The sequence below is a fragment of the Chiloscyllium punctatum genome, chromosome 6 (assembly GCF_047496795.1).
Source record: "Chiloscyllium punctatum isolate Juve2018m chromosome 6, sChiPun1.3, whole genome shotgun sequence".
In the NCBI taxonomy this organism is placed as follows: domain Eukaryota; kingdom Metazoa; phylum Chordata; class Chondrichthyes; order Orectolobiformes; family Hemiscylliidae; genus Chiloscyllium; species Chiloscyllium punctatum.
The window spans coordinates 31,743,791-31,767,018 of record NC_092744.1 but is presented as its reverse complement, the minus strand read 5'-3'; the positions used below and the strand labels follow the sequence as shown (position 1 = coordinate 31,767,018).

At 39.3% G+C, this 23,228-nt stretch overlaps 1 protein-coding gene across 1 annotated transcript in view; it reads left to right on the top strand.

Annotated features, from left to right (window-relative positions):
• Positions 1-22,436, top strand: part of ece2a (endothelin converting enzyme 2a) — a 282,345-nt gene extending 259,909 nt beyond the window's left edge. Inside the window, exon 4 of the mRNA XM_072572305.1 lies at positions 21,492-22,436. Coding sequence (XP_072428406.1) covers positions 21,492-21,776 — 285 coding nt within the window. The 3' untranslated portion in view covers positions 21,777-22,436. The remainder of the gene's footprint in view (positions 1-21,491) is intronic.
• Positions 22,437-23,228: the final 792 nt, after the last annotated feature.

Here is a 23,228-nt window from a genome sequence, read left to right as displayed (position 1 = left end):
GGCTGACTGTTAACTAATTAGTTTTAAATAAAAGATACTACTGGTGGTATTTAGCCTTTAGAATAATGAGCAAAAAATGGCTCAGAGTGTGATGACTCAACTAGTGTGTCAGAATATTCTACTGATAGAACAGCTATGTATCAGCTCTTGTAATGCACTGGTATTATCTTTACCTCTGGACCAGCAAGTCTGGATTCAAGTCTCACCTGCCTCAGACATGTGTCATAACATGTCAGAAATGGTTGATAAAAGAGATCTAGAACAGCCACTTATATTTAAATTTATCAGTGAGTCACTAATTCATTGTCTGTATGAAATAAAAAGCATCTCGAAAAGGATCTATGAATTTGTCGCCCACACAGTTTATCCATCTCTTTCATTCACAAGCAATTCCACCCCCGCCCCAACTTCTAATCAATCTGTTTTGCCTGAATCAGCTGAAATTGTTTATGTATAATTCATGATTCCTTGTAAGAATGTCTCTGAAGAATTACTACTGTGTCTTCCCTATCCTTATGCTTCATCCTCTCAGTTCAAAGGAGTATTCTTTAAATCTGAACAGCTTGACCTGTTTCACTGGTCTCAGCTGCAACAATCCACTCCCAATCTGGGACGTTTTTGTAGCACTGTGTTAATTATTTAATGTTTATTGCATCCAGATTTTTTTTCAGGAATTGAAGGTAAATTCTAGACATGCATAGTTTTATCATAAATCTTTGCTACTTTCAGGATTGCAACAACTGAAGTGAAATCCACTTGGCACGGTGGCTCAATGGTAAGCACTGGAACCCGGGTTTGGTTCCACCCTTGGGCGACTGTCTATGTAGAGTTTGCACATTCTCCCCATGTCTGCATGGGTTTCTGCCGGGCACTCTGGTTTCCTCCCACAATCCAAAGGTGTGCAGGTTAGCTGGATTGGGCATCCTAAATTGCCCCATAGTGTTCAGGGCTGTGTACATTAGGTGCATTAGGCATGGTAAGTGCAAGCTTACAGGGCAGGGGGAATGTTGTTTGGAGGGTTGGTGTGGACTTGTTGGCCTGTTTCCATACTGGGGATTCTGTAATAATTTAAAGTTCAAGAATATTTTCAGATAATGTTACAAGAATGTTTTAATGAACTTTGTAATGTACTTAGAGAAATCATTGCAAAATTCAAAGTCTTGGGTGTAAACAATCAGAGTAAGGTGCTGATAACTTGTTTTGAGTTGCAGCTGGGTTAGAAGAAAACATCTGCAAAATATTACAGCAAATGACAGCAAATGATCAGCTGCACATTCCATATAATGAACTGTAAAGACTCTGACGAAATAGTCATGTATCAGACTATGAAGCATCAGCATCACATGATAACAAAAACTTCTTATTGGTATAAAGCAGATGCATTAAAAAAATTTTTTCTTAATCGGGAAGCCTCACCAGCAAGGCTGACACTTATTATCCTTCACTGGATGTCTTTACACAGGTGGTGATGGGCCTTCTGCTTGAAGATGCTTCCACAATGCAGCTTATTCAGCAGTGCCCCAATTTTGATGTAGTGACAAAGAAAGGACAGTAATGCTTGTCCATATCAGAACAGTGTGTGTCTTGGCAGTGTTGGTATTTTGATGCACATGCTTCCATTTTGATGTTAGAGGCTGAAGGTTTAGAGACCCTAAAGGTGAGGTCTCAACAAAGTCAACGCAATATATCAGTAAATAGATTCCAGTCACTGTCTGCTAATAGTATGTGTCATGTCACCATTCATGCAAATGAGAAGTACTTTACTTCATCACTCACTTGACTTATACCTTGAAGGTTATAGAGGGGCTTTGGTGAGTCAAGAAGTGAGTCATTTTTTTAACAGAATAGCTATTTGTTGCAGGGTCATCTGAAGCCAGTCCAACCTTCTGTCATCATTGACTCTGCTCTTCCTCTGTATAGTATGTACCTAGGGTACAGGATTGAACCTGTCACTATTCCTAAGCATTTCCCTATTATAATTATAACATGGCTGAGTGTATCAATTTGTGATTTTGTCCTTCAAGTGCATTATTGACTTTGTGTTATTTATCTATTTTGTCCTTAGGAATGGTTTAGATTTTAATTGTATTGTCTGAACTGTATTTCTTAACGTTTAACATATCTACAATATTAAATTCAGCATTTTTTTTTCTTAACAATAATGCAGCAGCTTGGGGTTACAAAATAGTTTGTAAGACTAAATGTGCAGAGACAGAGCCTTTAGGTTTGATCTCAAAATTTTAGGCCAACGTCAGCAGAGCAGATTTTGCATTCCATTCATACAGCCAGGGACATAACTAATTTGAATAGCTGATGCTCACCTATCGAGCATTTTAACATTGATCAACTGCTCAATGGATTGAACTCTCAGCTTTACAGTAGAAAAGCCTGTCTTCGACTTTTTTTCTCTCTCTTTTCCCTCCCAAACACAAAGTAAGTCATTGCAACAATCCACATTTTTAAAAAAGGCCACACCAACTGATTTGAAACAACTTAGTTAGAAAACTGACTGTAGTCTAGATCGATATTGAAAGTGCTGTCGTCATTATTTTTCTGTAACTGAGATAAATAAGAGTTTAACTGCTTTTACTATGAATGGTGTACATTGCTCATTTGTTGGCAGTTTCCAGGAAGTAAATCCTCTGTTGTTTTGAAGCATATTTCAATAAAGTCTTATTTGCATAAATAGAGGCAAACATCTCTGGCTGCAAATCTGATATTTCAAGAGCCAGTACACAGATCAAAAATGGAAATATTTGTGGCACAGTGGCTGTGTTCTTACATCTGCACAGAAGGCCCAGATTCAAGTCCTATCGCCTACACCTATAGATCACAATGTATCTTAACAGGTTGATTAAAATGATCTACAGAACAAAATTATTGTGTGCAGTTTTTGGTCCCTTCACATAGAGGGAGTGCAGAGGAGGAAACTTACAGAATTCTTAAAAGGCATATAGGGTGGTTACTAGAAGAATGTTTTCCCAAGGCTATAGAGTCACATGTAGTCCAGACCAGGTTCCTTCCCTAAAGGACATCAGTGAACCAGATGGGTTTTTCTCCAGCAATTGACAACAGTATCATGGTCATTTTTAGACTCTTCATTCCAAATTTTTATTAAACCCAAATACCATCATCTGGATGGATAGACAATGCCATTAGTCCAACACCTCCCTTGGAGAGTATTTCATCGCAATTCTGACTCGTGCCTTGTGGATGATGGACAGACTTTGGGGGAGATGGGGGTGAGCTTTTTGCTGTAGAATTCCTAGCCTCTAAACTGCTCGTAAAGCCTCAGTATTTATATGTTTACTGTTGTTCACTTTCTGTTCAGTGGTAACCCTCATGATTTTGATAGTGGGAGATTCAGCGATGGTAATACCTTTGAATTTCAAGACCATATGGCACACGTCTGCTCCACCATTCAGTACAATCATGACTGATCTGATAATCCTAAACCCCACTTTCCTGCCTTTTCCCTTACCAATTAAAAATCTACCTTAGCCTGAACATACATAATATGCTAGCCTTAACAGACCTTTTTGATAACAAATCCCACATATTTACTATCTTCTGAAAGAAGAAATTCCTCCTTATGTCAGTCTTAAATGTGCAACCCCTTATTCGGAGATTAAGCCCTCCCGACATAAACTTTCCCATTAGTACAAAACTGCTTCGACAAAAGAAAATTTCCCACATCTACCCTGTCAAGTCCTCTTAGAATCTTGTTTCAATAAAGTTGCCTCTCATTCATCTGTATTCCAATGAAAAAGGCCCAATGGTGGAAGCTAGTACGATTGCAACATTTAAAAGGCATCTGGATGGGAATATGAATAGGAAAGGTTTGGAGGGTTATGGGCCGGGTGCTGGCAGGTGGGACTAGATTGGAATGGTTGGCACGGACTGGTTGGACCAAAGGGTCTGTTTCCGTGCTGTACATCTCTATGACTCTACAACTGTCCTCATAAGACAGTTTTTCCTGGTATCACCCTAGTGTACTTTCTCTGGACTGTCTCAAATGCCTGTAGATCCTTTCCTTGGTGAGGATACCAAAGCTGATCACAGTATTCCAGCAGTAATCTGACTAGTGGCTTATATAGCTTTAGAAAAACCTCCCTACTTCTACACATTATTCACTTTGAAATAAAGGCCAATGAAAACCTCCATTTACCTTCCTGATAACCCATTGAACTTGGATTCTTGAACTTCTTATGATTCGTGGACTCCCAAATCCCTCTGGTCTGTAGCTACGATTCAATGGAATTATCCAAATATATGTATTTGTTGGTCAACTATTCTTTCTGATGGGAGAATAGAAGAGCAGAGATGTACTGTGAGGCTGTGTAAGGCTCTGGTCAGACCGCATTTGGAATATTGTGAGCGGTTTTAGCAGCCCTGTGGCTAAGGATGGATGTGCTGGCCTTGGAGGGGATGAAGGACTTGTCATATGAGGAGCAATTGAGAACTCTGGGTCTGTATGTTTGTACATTCACCAATGGCTTCTTCTGTCAGCCTCTATTGACCAAATGGTATCAGCAACATCATGTCTTCTTTCAATGGCCTAGCACCGAGGACTCTCAAGTGCAGCACGCTTCGTCACAGTATTTGTAGTTTCGTGCCATTGGCTGAGCAACTGAGCGTAATTCTCTGCTTCCTGAACCTGCTGATCCAGTACATCCATTTGTGTTCCTGGCTCCCTGTTGTGTTCAAGGCGTTTGCAACCTGAGGGGTACCAGACACTTTGCTTCCACATACTTGCTGACTGAAAATTTCAAACTGCTGGTGAAAAGCCTTGTAATGTGTTCCACAGCTAGTTAATTGGAGATTTGTGGATTTCTAGTTTCCGGCTTCCTCGTTCCCACCTTTCATTTGGAAGGTGCATCAAATTGCATAATTTGGAGATGCTGATGTTAGACTGGGGTGTACAAAATTGAAAATCCCACAACACCAGGTTATAGTCCAACAGGTTTAATTGGAAGCACTAGCTTTCGGAGCGCTAACCACCTGATGAAGGAGCAGTGCTACGAAAGCTAGTACTTCCAGTTAAACCTGTTGGACTATAACCTGGTGTTGTGTGATTTTTCACATTGGATAGGCATTTTGGGATCTAGTGACTCCTTCCAGGTGTGTAATTTTAGTATGTATTCACACCTGAACTCACTCCCAAAGGCAGCTTAATATCTAGGCTGCCTTCGGCCCAACAAGTCCACACTGCCCCGCCAAAGTGTACCCACCCATACCCCTACATCTACATCGACCCCTTACCTAACACTACGGGCAATTTAGCATGGCCAATTCACCTGACCTGCACATCTTTGGACTGTGGGACGAAACCGGAGCACCCGGAGGAAACCCACGCAGACACGGGGAGAACGTGCAAACTCCACACAGTCATTCGCCTGAGGCGGGAATCGAACCCGGGTCTCCGGCGCTGTGAGGCAGCAGTGCTAACCACTGTGCCACCGTGCCGCCCATATGAAGGGCAGAAGCAAAATAAGCAGCAGATGTACTTTGGAATAGTTTCCATTTTCTTTTTCCCTGTTATTTCTTATCTAGGCTTATATCTAAATAATTTTGGAGATTTTAAGAGGTAGCCAGTGATCATTCCTTCAGAAGCAATATTAACAAGGGAGGGCTGTAGTACCAAGATGACTGCCGTCTGTACCAAAGCATGCATAATAATATCAGCATTACAGCCTGAACTGTGCACAGAAATGTTATTGTTTAAAGGGCAGATAATACCAGCCCTACAAAAGGTAACCTCTGTAACAACAAATATTTAGATGGATTTGTGATGATCCGTTTCTAACATAATGACTGGCTGTGTACTGGTAATGGTGTTAATCATGATTACCTAATTAGCCTGCCAGTTAGCTCACATTGAGAACTTCTGGAAGATTTCGTGTTTGCTTGGTTGTTATGGATTTTTCCCGAAATCCTTTGAACACCGCGAGATGTTTTCTGTAGTATGAGATGTATAAAAGTGTAAATTTTCACAGCAAGGTATGATAAATTATTATGAAAATATCTGTAATAGTAGAACATTTTGAAAAATCATAGTAATATATGTCAGGCTAAGGATCGGGATTATTTCCAGTTGTGACAATTTTCACCTGAAAAATTTAAATAATAGAAAGGCAGCCTGAGAAAAAATATCTGCAGTGATTGAGAGTAAAGTTTGAATGTGGAAAAATTAAATTATGAAGAAATTATGTTTTAATATCCATGTGTGCTATTCAGAATAATCTGTTTTTTTATTCAATTTTTTTCTTTAAATAGCAGATGACATATTAAGCACATTTGCTTCGTAGGGATTTGGTGAGTCCATAATGCAGGAAACTGAATTAAATTCACTAGCAATCCAGTCATTAACACAGCATGCTTCAGCAATCGCATTATTTGAAATAAGCTGAATAACTTCTGGAAATCATTTCTTTTTGATGTCAGTTCTGCTCACTTCTAAACAAAAATATTTTTACACTTTGCTGTGAAAGCAAGTGAATGATTTAAAATACTACGTTTCCTTTAATGTATTATTGCAGATTTTTAAAAAGTGCATGAGAGCAACATGCAACATTTGAAGGAATTGTTATATTACAGATCGGTAGATGGGAAGCGAGATTACTGTAAAGGATTCTCAAATTGATGCTGCATCTGTACAGAGGTCCAGTAGGTTTTCTGGCCTGCACTAATACTTCAAAAGCCTTCAATGTGGCCTTACACAGGGAAAGAATTTGTATAATTAGTAATAAAGCTCTGAGAGGTTCAATGTTTGTTTTCACAAATTGATGAAAATTCATATTTTAAATACTGGGATAAGGCTATCATAGAATTCCTACAGTGTGGAAACAGGCTGTTCGGCCCAACAAGTCCACATTGACCTCCAAAGAGTAATTCACCCAGATTCATTGCCCTACCCTATCACTCTACATTTGTCCCTGACGAATGCACCTAACCTACACATCCCTGAACACTGTGGGCAATTTAACACTGCCAATTCACCTAACCTGCACATCTTTAGATTGTGGGAGGAAACCAGTGCACCTGGAGGAAACCCATGCAGACACGGGCAGAATGTGCAAACTCCACATGGACAGTCGCCTGAGGCTGGAATCAAACCTGGGTCCCTGGCGCTGTGAGGCAGTAATACCAACCACTGAGCCACCGTGCTGCCCCAATAATATGTTGTTAATGTTAATATGTTTATGTTGTTAACAGCTTGTTTTATAACTGCAAAAATAAAGTCTCATTTCATTAAACCTGTCTTTCACATACTGCAGTATGTTAAACGTTAACTAACTAGATAGTTCTGTCTTTATACACTGATGCCATTTGAAATGAGTACCCTGATTAAGTGCTTTCTGATAACTCACAATATTTACAAGTTGGAATTAAGTAACGATAACCCTTGCAGGTTGAGGTTAGATAAATTATTAAGAAGGTTCGGTCCATCCCAAGAAATTCAATGATCTCCCACAGTGAGGCTGAGGGCATTTTGTGGGATCTTCCCCTTCCCATCTCAACTGGTTCTGTGCAACGTTTGCTTAGTAAGGACTTTCATTGAAACATTTTTTTGTTTTGATATACAGGCACAGGTCGAATAAGCTGTATTAATTGAAAATAAATTTAATTTAGAACCCATATAAAAGTCCAGCTTAGTAAATACGAGAAAATTCAAACAGGTGAAGGTCCAAAACATGGGCAGTATTTCTGAGAAGGAGCATCCATTGGGATATATTGGGACACTATGTCTTTTATTTCTTCATATTCCTCTAGTCAGTCTTCAGGATAATGAAGCTCTGCAAGATTAAAAGCACAGAGATCAAACCATTTTGAAAACCTACAGTTGATGTCCCAGCAGTGCTGAGACTTGGCAGATTCCCAGCAACTATTTAGTAGCAAGAGAAGAAGACAGAAGCCTCTGATGTCAATTATTCTGCCCTCAACTAAAGCAACTTCCCACTGTACCTGCTACTAAATAATGATGGCTTATCCATAATTCATAGCTTCCTTCTGCTGTGCCTTTCACTCTAATTCATATGCATGTCGTAGTCTGTTAAAGCTTAATGTGCCTTTTTCAGTTTTTACATGCTTGTACGAGTCCCCACCGTCAAACCCATCGAGCTATCTGTAATTAAAAAAATTCCTACAAATTTGTAATATGTTCCTCTGTAGTTGAATAGGGTTTAGCTGAGAATAGCTCTATACTAGCCAGTCATTAACCTGGCTATGTGTGAATGGGTAGCAATGTTCAGATTTTTGATGGCATTATCAACGGGGTACAAATTCTTCCAGTTAAATGGCTTGACTCACTATCTTAGAAAGATAAAAATGCAGTTGAGTTGCTTGCAGATTCTGGTTACGCTCGTTGCTGATGCACTGGACACTGGCTGTCAGACATACACAACAAACACAAGAATTTGCATTTATGAGCATAGGTACGAGGTCCCATTGCTGGTGTTTGTTTATTTTATATGAAATACATTCATTCAGAATTGAATAAGGGCAGCTAAATGCACAGATAGGAGCTCATGCAATTTTGCACTCGGTAGGTTCTGTAAATTACATATTTTTCTTTCTTGTGCGCATATTGTTTTTAATGCATTGACAAGAAGTGTGCAATCAGATTTATGCCAATCTTTGTTCCTTGAGCAGGTGATTGCTGTGGATTCTTCAAATGAAGTGGTACCCACTTGCTGGTCAGATTGCAAATCAGAAAAGTGGCTTTGATTGACAGGTCAACTAAACATTTGGGAGAAATTGTGAAATAGCAATGTTTTTAAAGATAGGGAGCTAAAACATGAAGCATTGTAAAATTGTTTGGGATTTGTCCAAAAGAGACATAAATACAGGGGATAGAATTAATGAGGTACAAAATTGAAGGTATTGCAGAAAATAGAACCTCATAGGGAAGGTTATACACTGCCATAGATAGAAGATTTGCTAGCTAACAAGAGTGTAGGCATAAATGTTTATTTTTGGTTTGCAAGATGCAATGAGTGGCGTGTCACAGAGATCAATGCTGGGGCTTGCAATTTATATAAATGACTTGAGTGAAGGGACCAAATGTTTGTTGCTGGTGACGCAAAGACAGCAAGAAAACTAAGCGTTGAAAAGGGCATAAGGAGACGACAAAGGGATCAAGATCAGTTATGTGAGTGGCAAAAACTTGCCAAATGTTGATAAGTATGTAATTGTCCAATTTGACAGGAAGAATAGAAAATAAGAATATTATCTACATGGTGCAAAATTGCAACACTCAGATGCGCAGGAATGTAAGTGTCCTAGTCAATGACTATCAAAAGGCCAGTAGGAATATGCAGCAAGTGATTAGTAATGTTAATAGAATAATATTATACATTGTGAGGAGAATTGAATACAAAAGTAGGTAGATTATGCGTCAAGTTATGCTGGACACTGATAATACCATATCTGCAGTACTGTGTAAAGTATTAGTCGACAAAGTTAAAAATCACACAATACCAGGTTACTGTCTAACAGGTTTAATTGGAAGCACAAGCTTTCGGAGCGCCGCTCCTTCATCAGGTGGTTGTGGAGGATACAATTGTAAGACACAGAATTTATAGCAAAAGTTTACAGGGTGATGTAACTGAAATTGTACATTGAAAAATATCTTGATTGTTTGCTAAGTCTCTCATCTGTTAGAATGACCATGTTAGTTTCACTTCTTTCATGTGAAAATCACAAAACTTTTTTAAAAAGTTACCTTCTCAAGTTAACTTTAACAATTGGTGTCAGCCCAGATAATCTATTGAAGATGTTAGCCCTCTGTGTGCTGCTGTCTGTGCTATAATGTTTAGATTGATTCTAATCTAAAAAATGAATTAACAGAATCTTACATGGATCCGTTGTCCAGTACTTTCCAGGAGCTGAAAAACTACGCCATGTTCCTCACAGCCTGCAACACATTATCAACGAGGATAAGCACCTCGCCAAGACCTTCCCCGCATCCCCCCTGCTCACTTTTAAACAACCACCAAACCTCAAGGAGATCATTGTTCATAGCAAACTGCCCAGCTTTCAGGACAACTCCATACAACCTTGTTGCTGTAGGTGCTGCGAGACGTGTCAGAGTGTAGACATGGATACCAGAATTACGCGTGGCGACACCTCCCACCGTGTATGTGGCAGGTACTCATGCGCCTCAGCCAACGTTGTCTATTTCATACACTGCAGGCAAGGATGCCCTGAGGCATGGTACATCGGGGAAACCGAGCAGAGTCTACGGCAACGGATGAATGGGCACCACACAACAAGCAACAGACAGGAGTGTTCCCTCCCAGTTGGAGAACACTTCAGCAGTCTAAGACGTTTGACTTCGGATCTTCGGGTGACCATCCTCCAAGGCAGACTTCGGGACAGGCAGCAGCGAAAAGTGGCCGAGCAGAGGCTGATAGCTAAGTTCGGTACCAATAGGGAGGGCCTCAACCGGGACCTTGGGTTCATGTCACACTACAGGTGATCACCATTGCACTATACACACACAGGCACTCTTAAACACACACACACACTCACACACACACACACACACACGTACACACATATACATATACGTTTGTGGGGTGAATTTGTACTTACAGAGTTACATCGTACTTTGCTCAAAGACTGTATGAATCCGTGTAAGATTCTGTTAATTCATCTTTTCGATTAGAATCAGTCTAAACGTTATGGCACAGACAGCAGCACACAGGGGCCTAACATTATCTGGGCTGACACCAATTGTTAAAGTTAACCTGAAAACGTAACTTTTTAAAAATGTTTTGTGATTTACATATGAAAGAAATGAAACTAACATGGTCATTCCAATGGATGAGAGACTCAACAAACAATCAAGGTATTTTTCAATGTATAATTTCAGTTACATCACTGTAAATTTTTGCTATGAATTCTATGTCTTACAATTGAATCCTCCACAACCACCTGATGAAGGAGCGTCACTCCGAAAGCTTGTGCTTCCAATTAAACCTGTTGGACTATAACCTGGTGTTGTGTGATTTTTAACTTTGCAAACCCCAGTCCAACTCCGGCATCACCAAGTATTGGTCTATTATTTAAGGAAGGAGGCAACCACATTGGAAGCAGTTCAAGGGTTTATATAGACTAATTCCTGAAATGGATATTTATTTTACAAGGAAAGGTTAGACAGGGTAGGGTTGTATCCACTGGACTTCAGAAGAGTAGACGGTGACTTGATTGAAACACGCAACGTCATGATGGGTCTTCACAGGATGAAAGCGATGTTTCCTTTTGTGAGAGAATCTACAGCAAGAGGTGACTATTTAAAAATGAGATGACTTTCGTTTACTGTCAGAGGGACCTGAGTCTTTAGAACTCTTCTTCAAAATGCCATGGCAACATGTCTCTTTTAAAGCAGAGCTGAACAGATTAAGGTGGCAAAAAGTTAGCAAGGATAGACCAGAATGTGGGATGGAGGATCCAATCAGATCAGCCATAACCTTATTAAATGGCAGAGCAGGCTCAAGGGGCCAAATAGCCTGTGCTTAACTCATGGGTTTGTTGATATTTTAATTGTAATTTGAAGAATGGTTTTCTGCATTTGCATCTCATATGAAGTTGGCTTGTTTTAACTTGTTTATGAGCTGCAGTTTTTAAAAGCTGAAGTTAGAGCCACATTGAGCCGCAAACCAAGTTTTATATTTTAAAAGTTAATATAAAAGGCCTGAAAGAATAGCTCCTATGGGTCACCTGACTTCTTTTGAGAATTCAAACCACATCCCGTCTCAAGAGGGAACAAAAGCTTTATTCCAGATTGAGATTGAATCAATACCCTTTCCTGAAATGAATCGAAAAAGGGTATTATAAAATTGAATGGATCATTTAAACACAATGTGTTGACTGTCTCAATCTCTCATGGTATTAAGCAACATTACATGATACATAATCATGTGTACTCCCCATGTTTTGTTTGGAAATTTGGTTTTGAACTTATGGAAGGCACATATTAAGACTGTTTTGTTTTCTTTTTACTGCCCTAAAATTCAGCAAAAGAATGTTTGTAGTTTAGAGTTTTTACAAGAGCATTCAAATTAGTTGCAAGCCATCAAACAGCCAAAGTAAGTAAACAGTAATACCTTGAAGTGGGAGAATCCAACAGACAGAAAACTTCTCCCAACTTGTTTCAATTTTGAGTTCACCTGATACAAAAATCTCATAAATTTGACCACAAGAAAGTTCACAGCCTGTGGAAAAGTATTTCACTTTAAACTACAACCTTAAAACATCACATTGATCTAAGAAACTAGAGGCTTTGTCACAAAAGACAAAGATGATCATCAGCCGTAACAGTATATTACATTTGTCCATACATGATCCTGGTGTGTGACAGTATGTGTGAGACAAGTGAGTGAAATGCTGTGTAATTTTTGGTATGTATGAGAATATGTCTCTCTTTATGAATTCACGAAAACTTGTTGCCGATAGTATTAATTTGGGATCCACATTCCATGTGTAAGAAAACACACACCTGTTACAGACACAGGCAGTAAAAGGAACACATTCTGTCTGTGACACCTTTGATTTCCATTATTTGATAAGTGTTACAGAAAAGCTATAGAGGAAACAGCCCATCAAAGTGTTACAGTGTGTCTGTGATGGCACACAATAAAACATTCATGGGAAAAATATCTCAATGACTTTATCAGTAAAAAGTACAAAGTTTATCACCCAAAAATATACCAAACATTGCAATTAAAATAAATAAGTTATTGCAGCTTAAAATAATGTAAATTAATGTGAATGCAAATGCAGCTATATGGATAATAATAAAAATAAATGAATTCAATGAACACATTTCATACATTTTGTTTAAGAGTTTCAGTTCCTGAGCTGGAATGTCATCGAAAGTGCGATCATCAGAATGTACTTCTGCAATAAAATTCTCTTCTCCTGTCAATTGGTTTCATTGCAATCCCTGTCTAGTTTGAAGCTATCACTCTTGACATAGCATATGTTGCTTTTTTGGAGACTAAAGCACTGCTATCTGCATGGTAGGAATGAGTATCCCAATACGTTTCCGCCAATTTAATCCAATTAAATTGACAAATAATCCATTTTGTATTTGTTCATCTTTATAATTAAATAACTACCCAACCTACATATTATTTATTTGCATTTCTGCCTATATTGGTGTCAGGGACGCAGATTATTCCAGAACAGCTCCTGTTTTACAAGGTGGATGACAGATCATAATTTTTCAGCAAGGGCTAGCTTTAGGTACTAGTTTTTGTTTTCAAAAGCTCCTCCAGAAGTGAGCTGAAACAAGGTAGTCCAGATGTTGGTTTCATTCCCAACAGCAGGTATTTTGATCCCAAGCAGTCCTGGAACAGGACTCTACAACAGCGAATTTGGCATGTCATTGAGTACCGCTTTTCTACCAGATAGAAATCATGCTCTTTTCAGCTCTTTAGCAGCATTTCTTACAGTGTGATAGAGGTCAAGTGTAAGGATTTCAAGAAGAATAATTGTCAGCACTGTGTGCTCATGGGAACTCTGGGGATTACAGAGAATCCTCAGCTTCAAAGGAGAGCCATTAATCAGTTGTCACCCCTGCAAGAGGGAAGGGTATGATTGGCGGTGAGATCGTGCTAGACTGCTGTGAATAAATGCAACAGCAGTAACCGGATGACTCATCATGACAACCAAGACCAACCCATTTCACAGCATGATACCAGCCCTGAAATGCAGTAAACAGATATTATAAAATTCCAGGAAAATCATATATCATAAGATCTGCAGCTTTGCAGGATACTTCACTATTGCATTCAATATGTTTTAACACCTAAATGTACGGATATATAGAATATAGAGATATAGGGTGTACTATATAATTCTATATAGTATATAGAATTACAAATTGGTCCTTATGGATTTGTTTCTTGTAAGTGCCCTTACCATTGATATCCATCTATATGGTCCTTTCCTGAACCATCACCGATAAGTATTCACTTATAAAGTTCTTCATGCAGTATCACTAATAGATGGGAGGTCTTCTGAACCTTCTCTGTATGCTTGGCGCAGATCTGTGTGAATCAAGCACAAAGCAACCCATTACTTTGTCCCTGTGAGGTTCCCCTGGCTTTCTGCGTATGTTAGGTGAGAAAATATGAAAAACTCATGCAGAAATTCAAGGCACAATTGTCCATTTTATGTACAAAATTATTTACTATTAATTCATGGAATGTGAACATTGCAGGCAATGCCAATATTTATTGAGAAGATAGAGGTTAGTTGCCTCCTTGAACCAGTGCTATAGTTGTGTGATAGTCACAATCACGCTGCTACTACAGAAGGAATCCCAAGATTTTGATGAGCAACAATGAAGGAACAACAATACATTTCCAAATCAGGATGATATATGATTTGGATGGGAAATTGAAGTGTTTGTGTCCCCTTGCATCTGCTGCCTTTTGTTTTTCTCAGCAGCAAAGCTTTCGAAGGTGTTATGGAACAACCCTTGATGAGTTGCTGTGGTACATGTTGTAACTGATGTACATTGCAGTCACTTCACCAGTGATGATAGAATAAATATTTAAGGTGGTAAATAGGGTGACAATCAAGCAGGGTGCTTTAACCTGTGTTCTACATTCTGAGGAAGGATAACTTGACCTGAAATGTTAACTCTGATTTCTCTCCACATCTGCTATCAGACCTGCTGACCTTTTCAAGCAATTTCTGTTTTTACTTTGACCTGGATAGTGTCAAGCTTCTTGCATGCTGTTGGAGCTGCTCTCATCTAATCAAGTGGAGAGCATTCCATCACACTCCTGACATACAATTTGTAAATGACGGAAAAGCTTTTGGGAAGCAAGTGGTCACTCATTATAGTCACTATACCTAGCCTATGACATAAAGGATATTGTTGGTAAAAGATTCAGCAACAGTCGTACAGTTGGACGTGAAAGAAACATAAAACATTTGTGTTTTATGCATGTTGTTTTTCACTTACTGGCACAAAGTCATTGCTGATTACTCAGAGTCATAGAGCACAGTGTCTCTTCTGCCCACCCTATCCGTGCCAGTCATCAAGCATCCATCTATTCTAATCCCATTTTCTAGCACTTGGCTTGTGGCCTTGTCTGCTAGGGCATTTCAAGTGCCCATCTAAGTACTTCTTAAATGTCTTGAGAGTTGGCTCTATTACCTTTTAGGCAGTGAGTTCTAGGTATTCACAACCCTCTGGTTTAAAGAAAGAAATTCATAAATCCTCTCTAAACTTCCTGCACCGTACCTGAAAACTGTGCCCCCTGTATTGACCCCTCTACTGGGGGAATGTTCCTCCCTAGCTACCTTATCTATGACCTTCAGGACTTTGAACACCTCAATCAGAAGCCCAAGTATCCTTTTCTGTTCTAAGGAAAACAGCCCCAGCCCATCTAGCCTCTCTTCATAGTTGCATCATTCCAGCCGAGCAACGTCCTGATGAATCTCTTCTGCACTCTCTGTTGTGCAATTACATCATTCCTATAGTTTGGTGACCAAAACTGCACACAGTACTCAACCTGTCAACTAATTAATGGTCAATAAAGCTCCATCATAACCTCCTGGCTCTTTTATTCAATGACAACAAACACAGAAATTGCTGGAAAAGCTCAGCACATCTGGCAGCATCTGTGGGGAGAAATCAGCATTAGAGTTTCAGGTCCAGTGACCCTTCCTCAGAATCCTCAGTTGCCCCTTGATCTGAAATGTTTACGCTGATTTCTCTCCATAAATGCTACCAGACCTGCTGAGCTTTTCCAGAAATTTCTGTGATTTCCAGCATCCATGGTTCTTTCGGTTTTTGGCTTATATTCATTGAGTGCCTTGACTAATAAAGGCAAGTATCTGAAATGCCTTCTTAACCAAATTATCTACATGTCCTGTTGCCTTCAAGGACCTATGGACAAACATGCTAATGTACCTCTGATCCTCTGTACTTTCCAGGGTCCTACCATTTAATATGTACTCCCTAGTCTTATTGATCTCCCAAAACTGTTGTGATCTTGCTTCATGTTGGTACTGACTGATAATTTGTTACCTATGAAGTTACACATGAAACTGAACATGATGCAGTCATTAACAAACATTCGCACTTCTGACCTTATGATGCAGGGAAGGTCATTAATGAAGTAGCTGAAGATGGTTAGGCCTACGACATAGTTCTGATAACCTCAAACTGGGATGTTTGACACCAGTAACCATAACCATCAATCTTTGTGGCAGGTATGACTCCAGTCAGTGGAGACTTTATTCCCTGATTCTCATTGACATTCTTGCTCAAGGTTCTTAATGTCACGTTCATCCAAATGCAATCACAATTGATGCCCAGGGCAGTCCCAGTCATCTCACCTCTGGAATCTAGTTTTTTGTTCATGCTTGGATCAAGTGGCAAAACCCAAACTCAGCATTGATGAGCTGGTTTTTGTAAGTGACAGTTGATGTCATTGTTGATGATTACACAGATGATTGAGATAGCTTGATGAGGAATAATTCACTGAATTGTCCTGTTTGTGCTATCTGTCTGCATCAAGAAACTCTCTAGCTCCTGGATAAGGAATAAATGATTAAAGAAAAAATTACTTGGTGTACCTGGGGTTTGCCTGTTAACCTTGAAGTTATGCTTTATGTATTGCCTAAAATATGATTCATATAATTTGAGTCTGATTTTATCTGTTAAGCACAAAAGAGAAGACACAGCGAAGGTTGGACAGAGTGCTGTCTGCTAATGTAGCGCAAGAAGCAACTAATACATGGACAATCACAAGAACTGAAATTCCTATCAGCAGAGTGATCCTGGAAATCACCATAGCATTCAATAACTGTACAGAGCAGATATACAAAAGTGAAATCAACCAAGATATAGTGTACTTCAGTACCATTCCTTTTGACCTTGCTCATTTATTTGTCTTGACAGGGTTTTCTGAACCATCCATTATTCCATTCTTCATCTATTTCACCTTCCCTGCCAGCACCACAACGATTCCACCTACTGCATCCTGGTCATCTAGGTGGCTCCACCTCCCCACTCACCATCTCCAATTATCTTTCCCCTCACCTCCCGACATCTCCCCACCCACCAACATCCACCTAAGTTGCTTTCTCATCCTATAACTCTCTAAGTCTCAGTATTGAGAATAATTTTATGCCAAATCTTGATTTTAATCGTCGTGAGCCTTACGTCAGGGTAGGCAAAGTATTGGAGAAGATTCAAAGGAACAGGATTTATTTACTTGTGAAAAGAATGGATTTATTAGGATAGTCAGCATGGCTTTGTAAGGGAAGGTCTTGTCTCTCAAATGTGATTGTGTTTTTTGAGGAAGTCACAATGATTGATGAGGGTAGGACAGTGGTAAATTGGATATAAAAGTGGCATGGTCACAGCAGACAAAGGGGAGTTGTGGAGGGATGTTTTTCTGAGTGGAGTATGTGAAAAGTGATGTTTCACAAGGAGGAGTGCTGGGTCCTCAATTCTTTGTTAACGTAAATGATTTGAATGAAAATGTAGGTGGTCTGATTAGGTAGTTTGCAGATAACATAAAAATTGATAGAGCTGTGGGTAGAGAGGAATTTGTCAGTTGATATAGCATAATAGGTCAGTTAGAGAAATGTGGCAGAGAAAAATGGCCGATGGAGTTTAATTTGTATGGAGTAAACAACAGGTGCTTTAGGAGCATAGATATGCAGAGGGATCTTGGGGTGCAAGTCCATAGATTTCTTCAAGTGGCAGCACAAGTGGATAAGTTGATAAAGAAGGTATAAGGCATGCTGGCCTTCATCGTTTGGGACACTGAGTATAAAAGTTGGCAAATCATGTTGCGGCTGTATAAAACTTTGGTTACACTATATTTGGAGAATTGTGTGGAGTTCTGAATGACACACTATGGGAAGGATGTGGAGGCTATGGAGAGGGTGCAAACAAGGGTTTCACCAAGATGTTGCCTGGATTGAAGTGTATTAGTTATTAAGAGAGCTTGGGTAAACCTGTGTTATTTTTGCTTGAGCATTGGAGGCTGGGGGCAACCTGACATAAATACATAAAATTATGAGAGGCCTGGATAGGGTCAAAAATCAGAGTCTTTTTTCCAGGGTGGAAATGTCAGTTACTAGGAGGCATAGGTTTAATGTGAGGTGGGGGGGGGGGGGGGGAGGGGAATGTTTAAAGGAGATGTGCATGTCAATTTTTTTTTATACAGAGGTAGAAGGTGCCCGGAAAGTGCTGCCAGGGAAAGTGGTAGAAGCAGATATGATAGCAATGTTAAGAGGCATTTAGACAGACACATGAACAGGCAGGAACAGAAGGATATAAAGAAATTAATTTAGAATGGCATTATGGTCAGCACAGACATGGTGGGCCAAAGGGCCTGTTCTATGTAAATCTGTGTGAAGTAGTTCCCCTGAATAATGAGGACAAAGTCACACTTAATAATGTCGTACGATACATATGTAGCTCTAGTTTTGACGTTTATAACAATTAAATGAATCCATCAAAAGCTATGTCACTAAACAAAGCATTCTCTCTGTTTTTCCATTCTGATTGAAAAAGCGCTGAAAAATTTCAGCTTTCGTAATGTGAACCACTTAAATGGAATAGGCTGCACTTAAGAAGAAACCACAGAACTAACAATGGAATTGATGACAACAGCATAAATATATGAATATTAATATAACTGAATTAAATCTCACAGGCTGATTAAATAAAAGAGATTTTTCTCCATGTTACAAAATATACTGTTTGCTGTTATTAAAATGATTAACTTTGATAGTCCTCTCCTAAAATTTTAAAGTACTTTTCACAGAACCTGTTGTAATAAGTATAGTTTAATCATTGTTAAATACATGACAGCAAGTTTATCTCTGAACATACTTCTAAAAATGCCAAAAGATAAAAATAAGTATTAAAGCTATAATCTAAAACTTTAGATTCATAAGTCTACAGAAAATGGAACATAAAGTAATTATGTTGGACTATTTACTATGTTTTGCGACATCTCGTTTACTAAACCCCCTCCAGACTATATCTCACAAAACAGATTATTCTTTTAACTTGATGTGATGGACGCTTCAGCTTTGTTAACCCAAATCTTTGTTCAATCAGGAACTAATTCTTTTCCAGTTATTCTATGATCTTTATGCTTTATTATTATATTTGACTTTATGATTGCTACTCAAAATTGAGAATAGTCCTTTTAACTATTGGATAAGTGTTTTATCTGTCCAAAATTTTTCTCACTAATTCTGTGTAAAAGTAGCTACTTGGTAGTACAGAACAAAAACCAGGGAAGTGGACTCTGGTAGAGGGATGCAATGGAGAATGTTTGAATGTAAATCCACATCTGACACATGGAAATCTTTTAAAGGTCAATTAATCAGGGTTCAGGACCAGCCTATTCCTGTGAGGGTGAAAGATAAGCATGGTGAGATTTGGGAACCCTGGACAATGAGAGTTATTGAAAGATTAGTCAAAACAAATATGTCAGGTTTAGGAAACTGAAATCAGGCAGAGCACTGGAGGAATATAAAGGAAAGAACTTAAACAAGGAGTTAGGAGGGCTAAAAGGGACCATGAATATCCTTGGCAAGTGGGATTAAGGAGGATCTCGAGCATTTTATATGTATGTAAGGAGCAAAATAATAGCTAGGGAAAGGATAGGTCCACTCAGGGATGAAAGAGAGAATTTGTGCATGGACCTAGAAGAAGTGGGTGAGATCCTTAATGAGTACTTCGCATCAGTATTCACCAAGGAGAAGGACATGGATAATGGGAAGGTTAGACAGGGATATGTTGATATTCTAAGGCATGTCAATATTAAGGAGAAGGAAGTGTTGCGTGTCTTGAATAACGTTAAGTAGGTAGATCCCGAATGGGATCCATTCTGGGATGCTGAGGGATGCAAGGGAGGAGAATGACGAGGCCTTGTCGGAGATCTTTGTATCCTCTTTAGCCACAGACAAGATCCATAAGACTGAAGAATAGACAATGTTGTTCCTTTGTTTAAGAAGGAAAACAGAATTGATCCAAGAAATTATAGGCTGATGAGCTTTACATAGTGGTAGTGAAATTATTGGAGAAGATTCTGAGGGGCAGGATTTATTTGCATTTGGAAAAGAATGCACTTATTCGGAATGATCAGCATGACTTTGAGTTGGAAAAGCCCTGTCTCACAAATGTTTGAGGAAGTGTTGAAGATGATTGATGAGAGCAGGCAGTTGATGGATTTTATTATAACATTTGACAAGGCGCTATCACACACAACTGAATGACTTTCACACCGAAAAATCACCATGACACTTTTTTGTTCTTTTTAATGACTAGCCAACACCTGTGACGCCAATTAAATATTTACAAGCAAAGCATCAAAAGTGATGGGAATGGGGTGTAGGGAAATTGGGAAGGGGCTAAACCAAAATGGAGTTGGAGGGTAAAATAAAACACAGTATACCCCACAGTGCCCACCTCTCTCTAAAAGCATTGAGAGCGTTGATGGACACCACTGGCTTCCTGTCCCAGTACACGCTGGCATAAACAGAAGAGGAGAAGAGATTCAACAGATAGGACACCCTCTGCAGCCCACTGCCTGGAACTGTTTATAGTGAGCCTGGACAGGCCCATGAGCGTATCCATGAGGAGGTCCTCCGATCTGCCCACAACCCTCTGCACTGGATGCCCAAAGGTTAGGGCTTAATTCCCACCTGCTTCAGACAAGGGTAGTGACATCTCTGAACAGGTTATTTACTTACAAAACAGACACAGTACATACATGGATGTTTATGGGTGGTGGTTAGTAGTTGAAAACAAAATAAAGGTCACGGTGATTTGGTGGTGTGAAAGTCATTCAGTTGTATGTGTTAGCATTTCTGGGTGTGAAGAAAAAGCAGATGTTTCCTACTTTAGTTCAGGTCAGTTTCCTGTCCACGGGCTGCTAATGGTGGCATTTTTAATACTGGTCTCATTTCTTCTTTTAAGGATAACTCCCGGAATCCATGGAGCGACATCACCAAAGTTCCTTATTTGAACTGTGTCTCCCTGTTTACAATCTCTGTCTGGCCTAGGCCTATCATGACCCCTTTTCTTGTTTTAATTGTGAAAGTCAGGCTAAGCCTAGTCCAAAGTCCTATCTATAGTTCCACAGGGGCTACTCCCATTGTAGTATGTGTCTTGGCCTTATAACTGAAAAGGGTACGTGCAAACTTCATTTCCAGAGACTGTATGCTTCCGTATGATGTTCTGTCCCATCATCCCAATAGTGCGATAATATTGCCCTGTTTCATAGTCAGAGGCATTGCAGATGGCAATGGAGGTCATAATGAGTCAATGTATTTGTCAATAGTAGTTGTTCTTTGATATTTGCAAAGGGTTGAAAACCCCTTCAGCGTTACGTGGTAGATCCAATGTTAGAAATAGTCACACAATTATTGTTTTCTAAGAATTGGACAATGTGTCCTTTGAAGAATAAATGTTTCCTTCTTTATTTCAGGTCAGTCGCATTCTGCGGAAAGGAGGACGCTTTATCTCCATTACATTTGCACAGCCTCATTTTCGGAAGCAGCTTTATGCCAAAAGGGTTTACAAGTGGTCCATCAAACACCAAACCTATGGAAATGACTTCCATTATTATTTCTACACCATGACCAAAGGAGAAAACCTGTCTTCTGATGATCAGGAACTAGAAAATAAATGTTCACAGAGAACAGAGCCCCAGGCTACCGTTTATCTCCAATTCACAGAGAATGAAGACTACCTCAATAACATTGAATATTAGTTTTCAAATTAATTCCATGAAAGGGTGTGTACAAACAAAAATCTAAACCAGTAGAGTTAATGGGAAATACCCATTTGCTGCAAAGGTCACAGGATTTTTTTTTAACGAACTAAGTTGAGGAATTCTGATCTGGCATAGCATTAAGCTGTGGTTCTTAACATGGATGGGGAAATGCAGCTGTCTCAGCATCTGCCAGAAATAATGAGTTTATAAAATACAGGTTAGAATCTGCTTGAGTCTGTCTCCCTCTCTCTATTCCTACTGACCTTTTACTGTACTATCAAAACCTCACTTCCTGAGTGTTGAAATATTCTGGGTAGTTGCTCAAGGTCTTTGGGGCCCCCAACTATCAGAGTGAGATGAGGAGGTTGACAGTGCACCAGTGATTGCAGTAAGTGTGTGAACCATTTGGCCTACACTGGCTCTCAGCCATTTCCTTCAGCCTCTCAGCAATGCCCACTTCACAGCCCAGCTCCTCATCTTTGTTTATATTTTTGCTACCACATTTATTTTTCTTCACCTTGTCTCTGACAGCCAACTCATCATCCTATTTTCAGAAATAGTGATTTTTTTTCTCATTACTTTATTGAAAAAAAGTAAAGAATACTTTAGGTTTCCTCCGAACAAAACAATAGTTAAAGTTGACAATTGTTGCGGGCGGGGGGGTGGGATTTGTTATTGTGAGGACCAGCTGTTTGCTTGGTTTTAGCATCCACCAGGTTACCTTCCTATTTAGTAGGACAGTATACTGTAAGGAAGAAGAATTTTGTACTTTGAGATTGAGTGCTATCTTTGGTCCTGTATCTCGATTAACAAGTTATCCACCGCTTTAAGCTTTCACTCTCTACATGACTGGCATACAATCATTACAGTATGCACCATCTGTAAGATCATTGTGGCAATTCACCAAGTGTTTTTAGACAGCAGATTCCAAACCTGTGACCTCTAAAACCAAAAAGGGCAAGGCTGCAGACATATGAGCCTCTCATTCCCTACAAGTGAAAAACCTCTTTCTCTATACCTTATAAGGGGCTAGTTTACTCAACTGGCTGGTGGCTGATGTGGATCAGATTGATGCCAAAAGTTCAGGATTCAATCCCCACTCAGGTTGGAATGGATTAAGTACCTGCTTCCTTGCCCTACGAGAATGAAGATCGTGGTGTTGATCAAGCCTGCCTTTGTGCAAATAGAACTTTAAGAATATCTTATCAAAGAAATGATTTCAAGAGAAAAGAGACCCACAATTTTTATCTTGTCCCAATTTTTATAATCTTGCTGTTTTAGTATCATCTTTGTAACTATTTTCTGTACTTTCTCCAGTGTTACAATGTACTTTTTCCTAAATATGGTGACTAGGGTTGTAAACAGTATTCTAAATGTGGTCTAACCAGGATGCTGTATTAGTAAAGCTTGACTTCTCCACTTCTCGATTCTGTCCCTCTAGAAATCAAC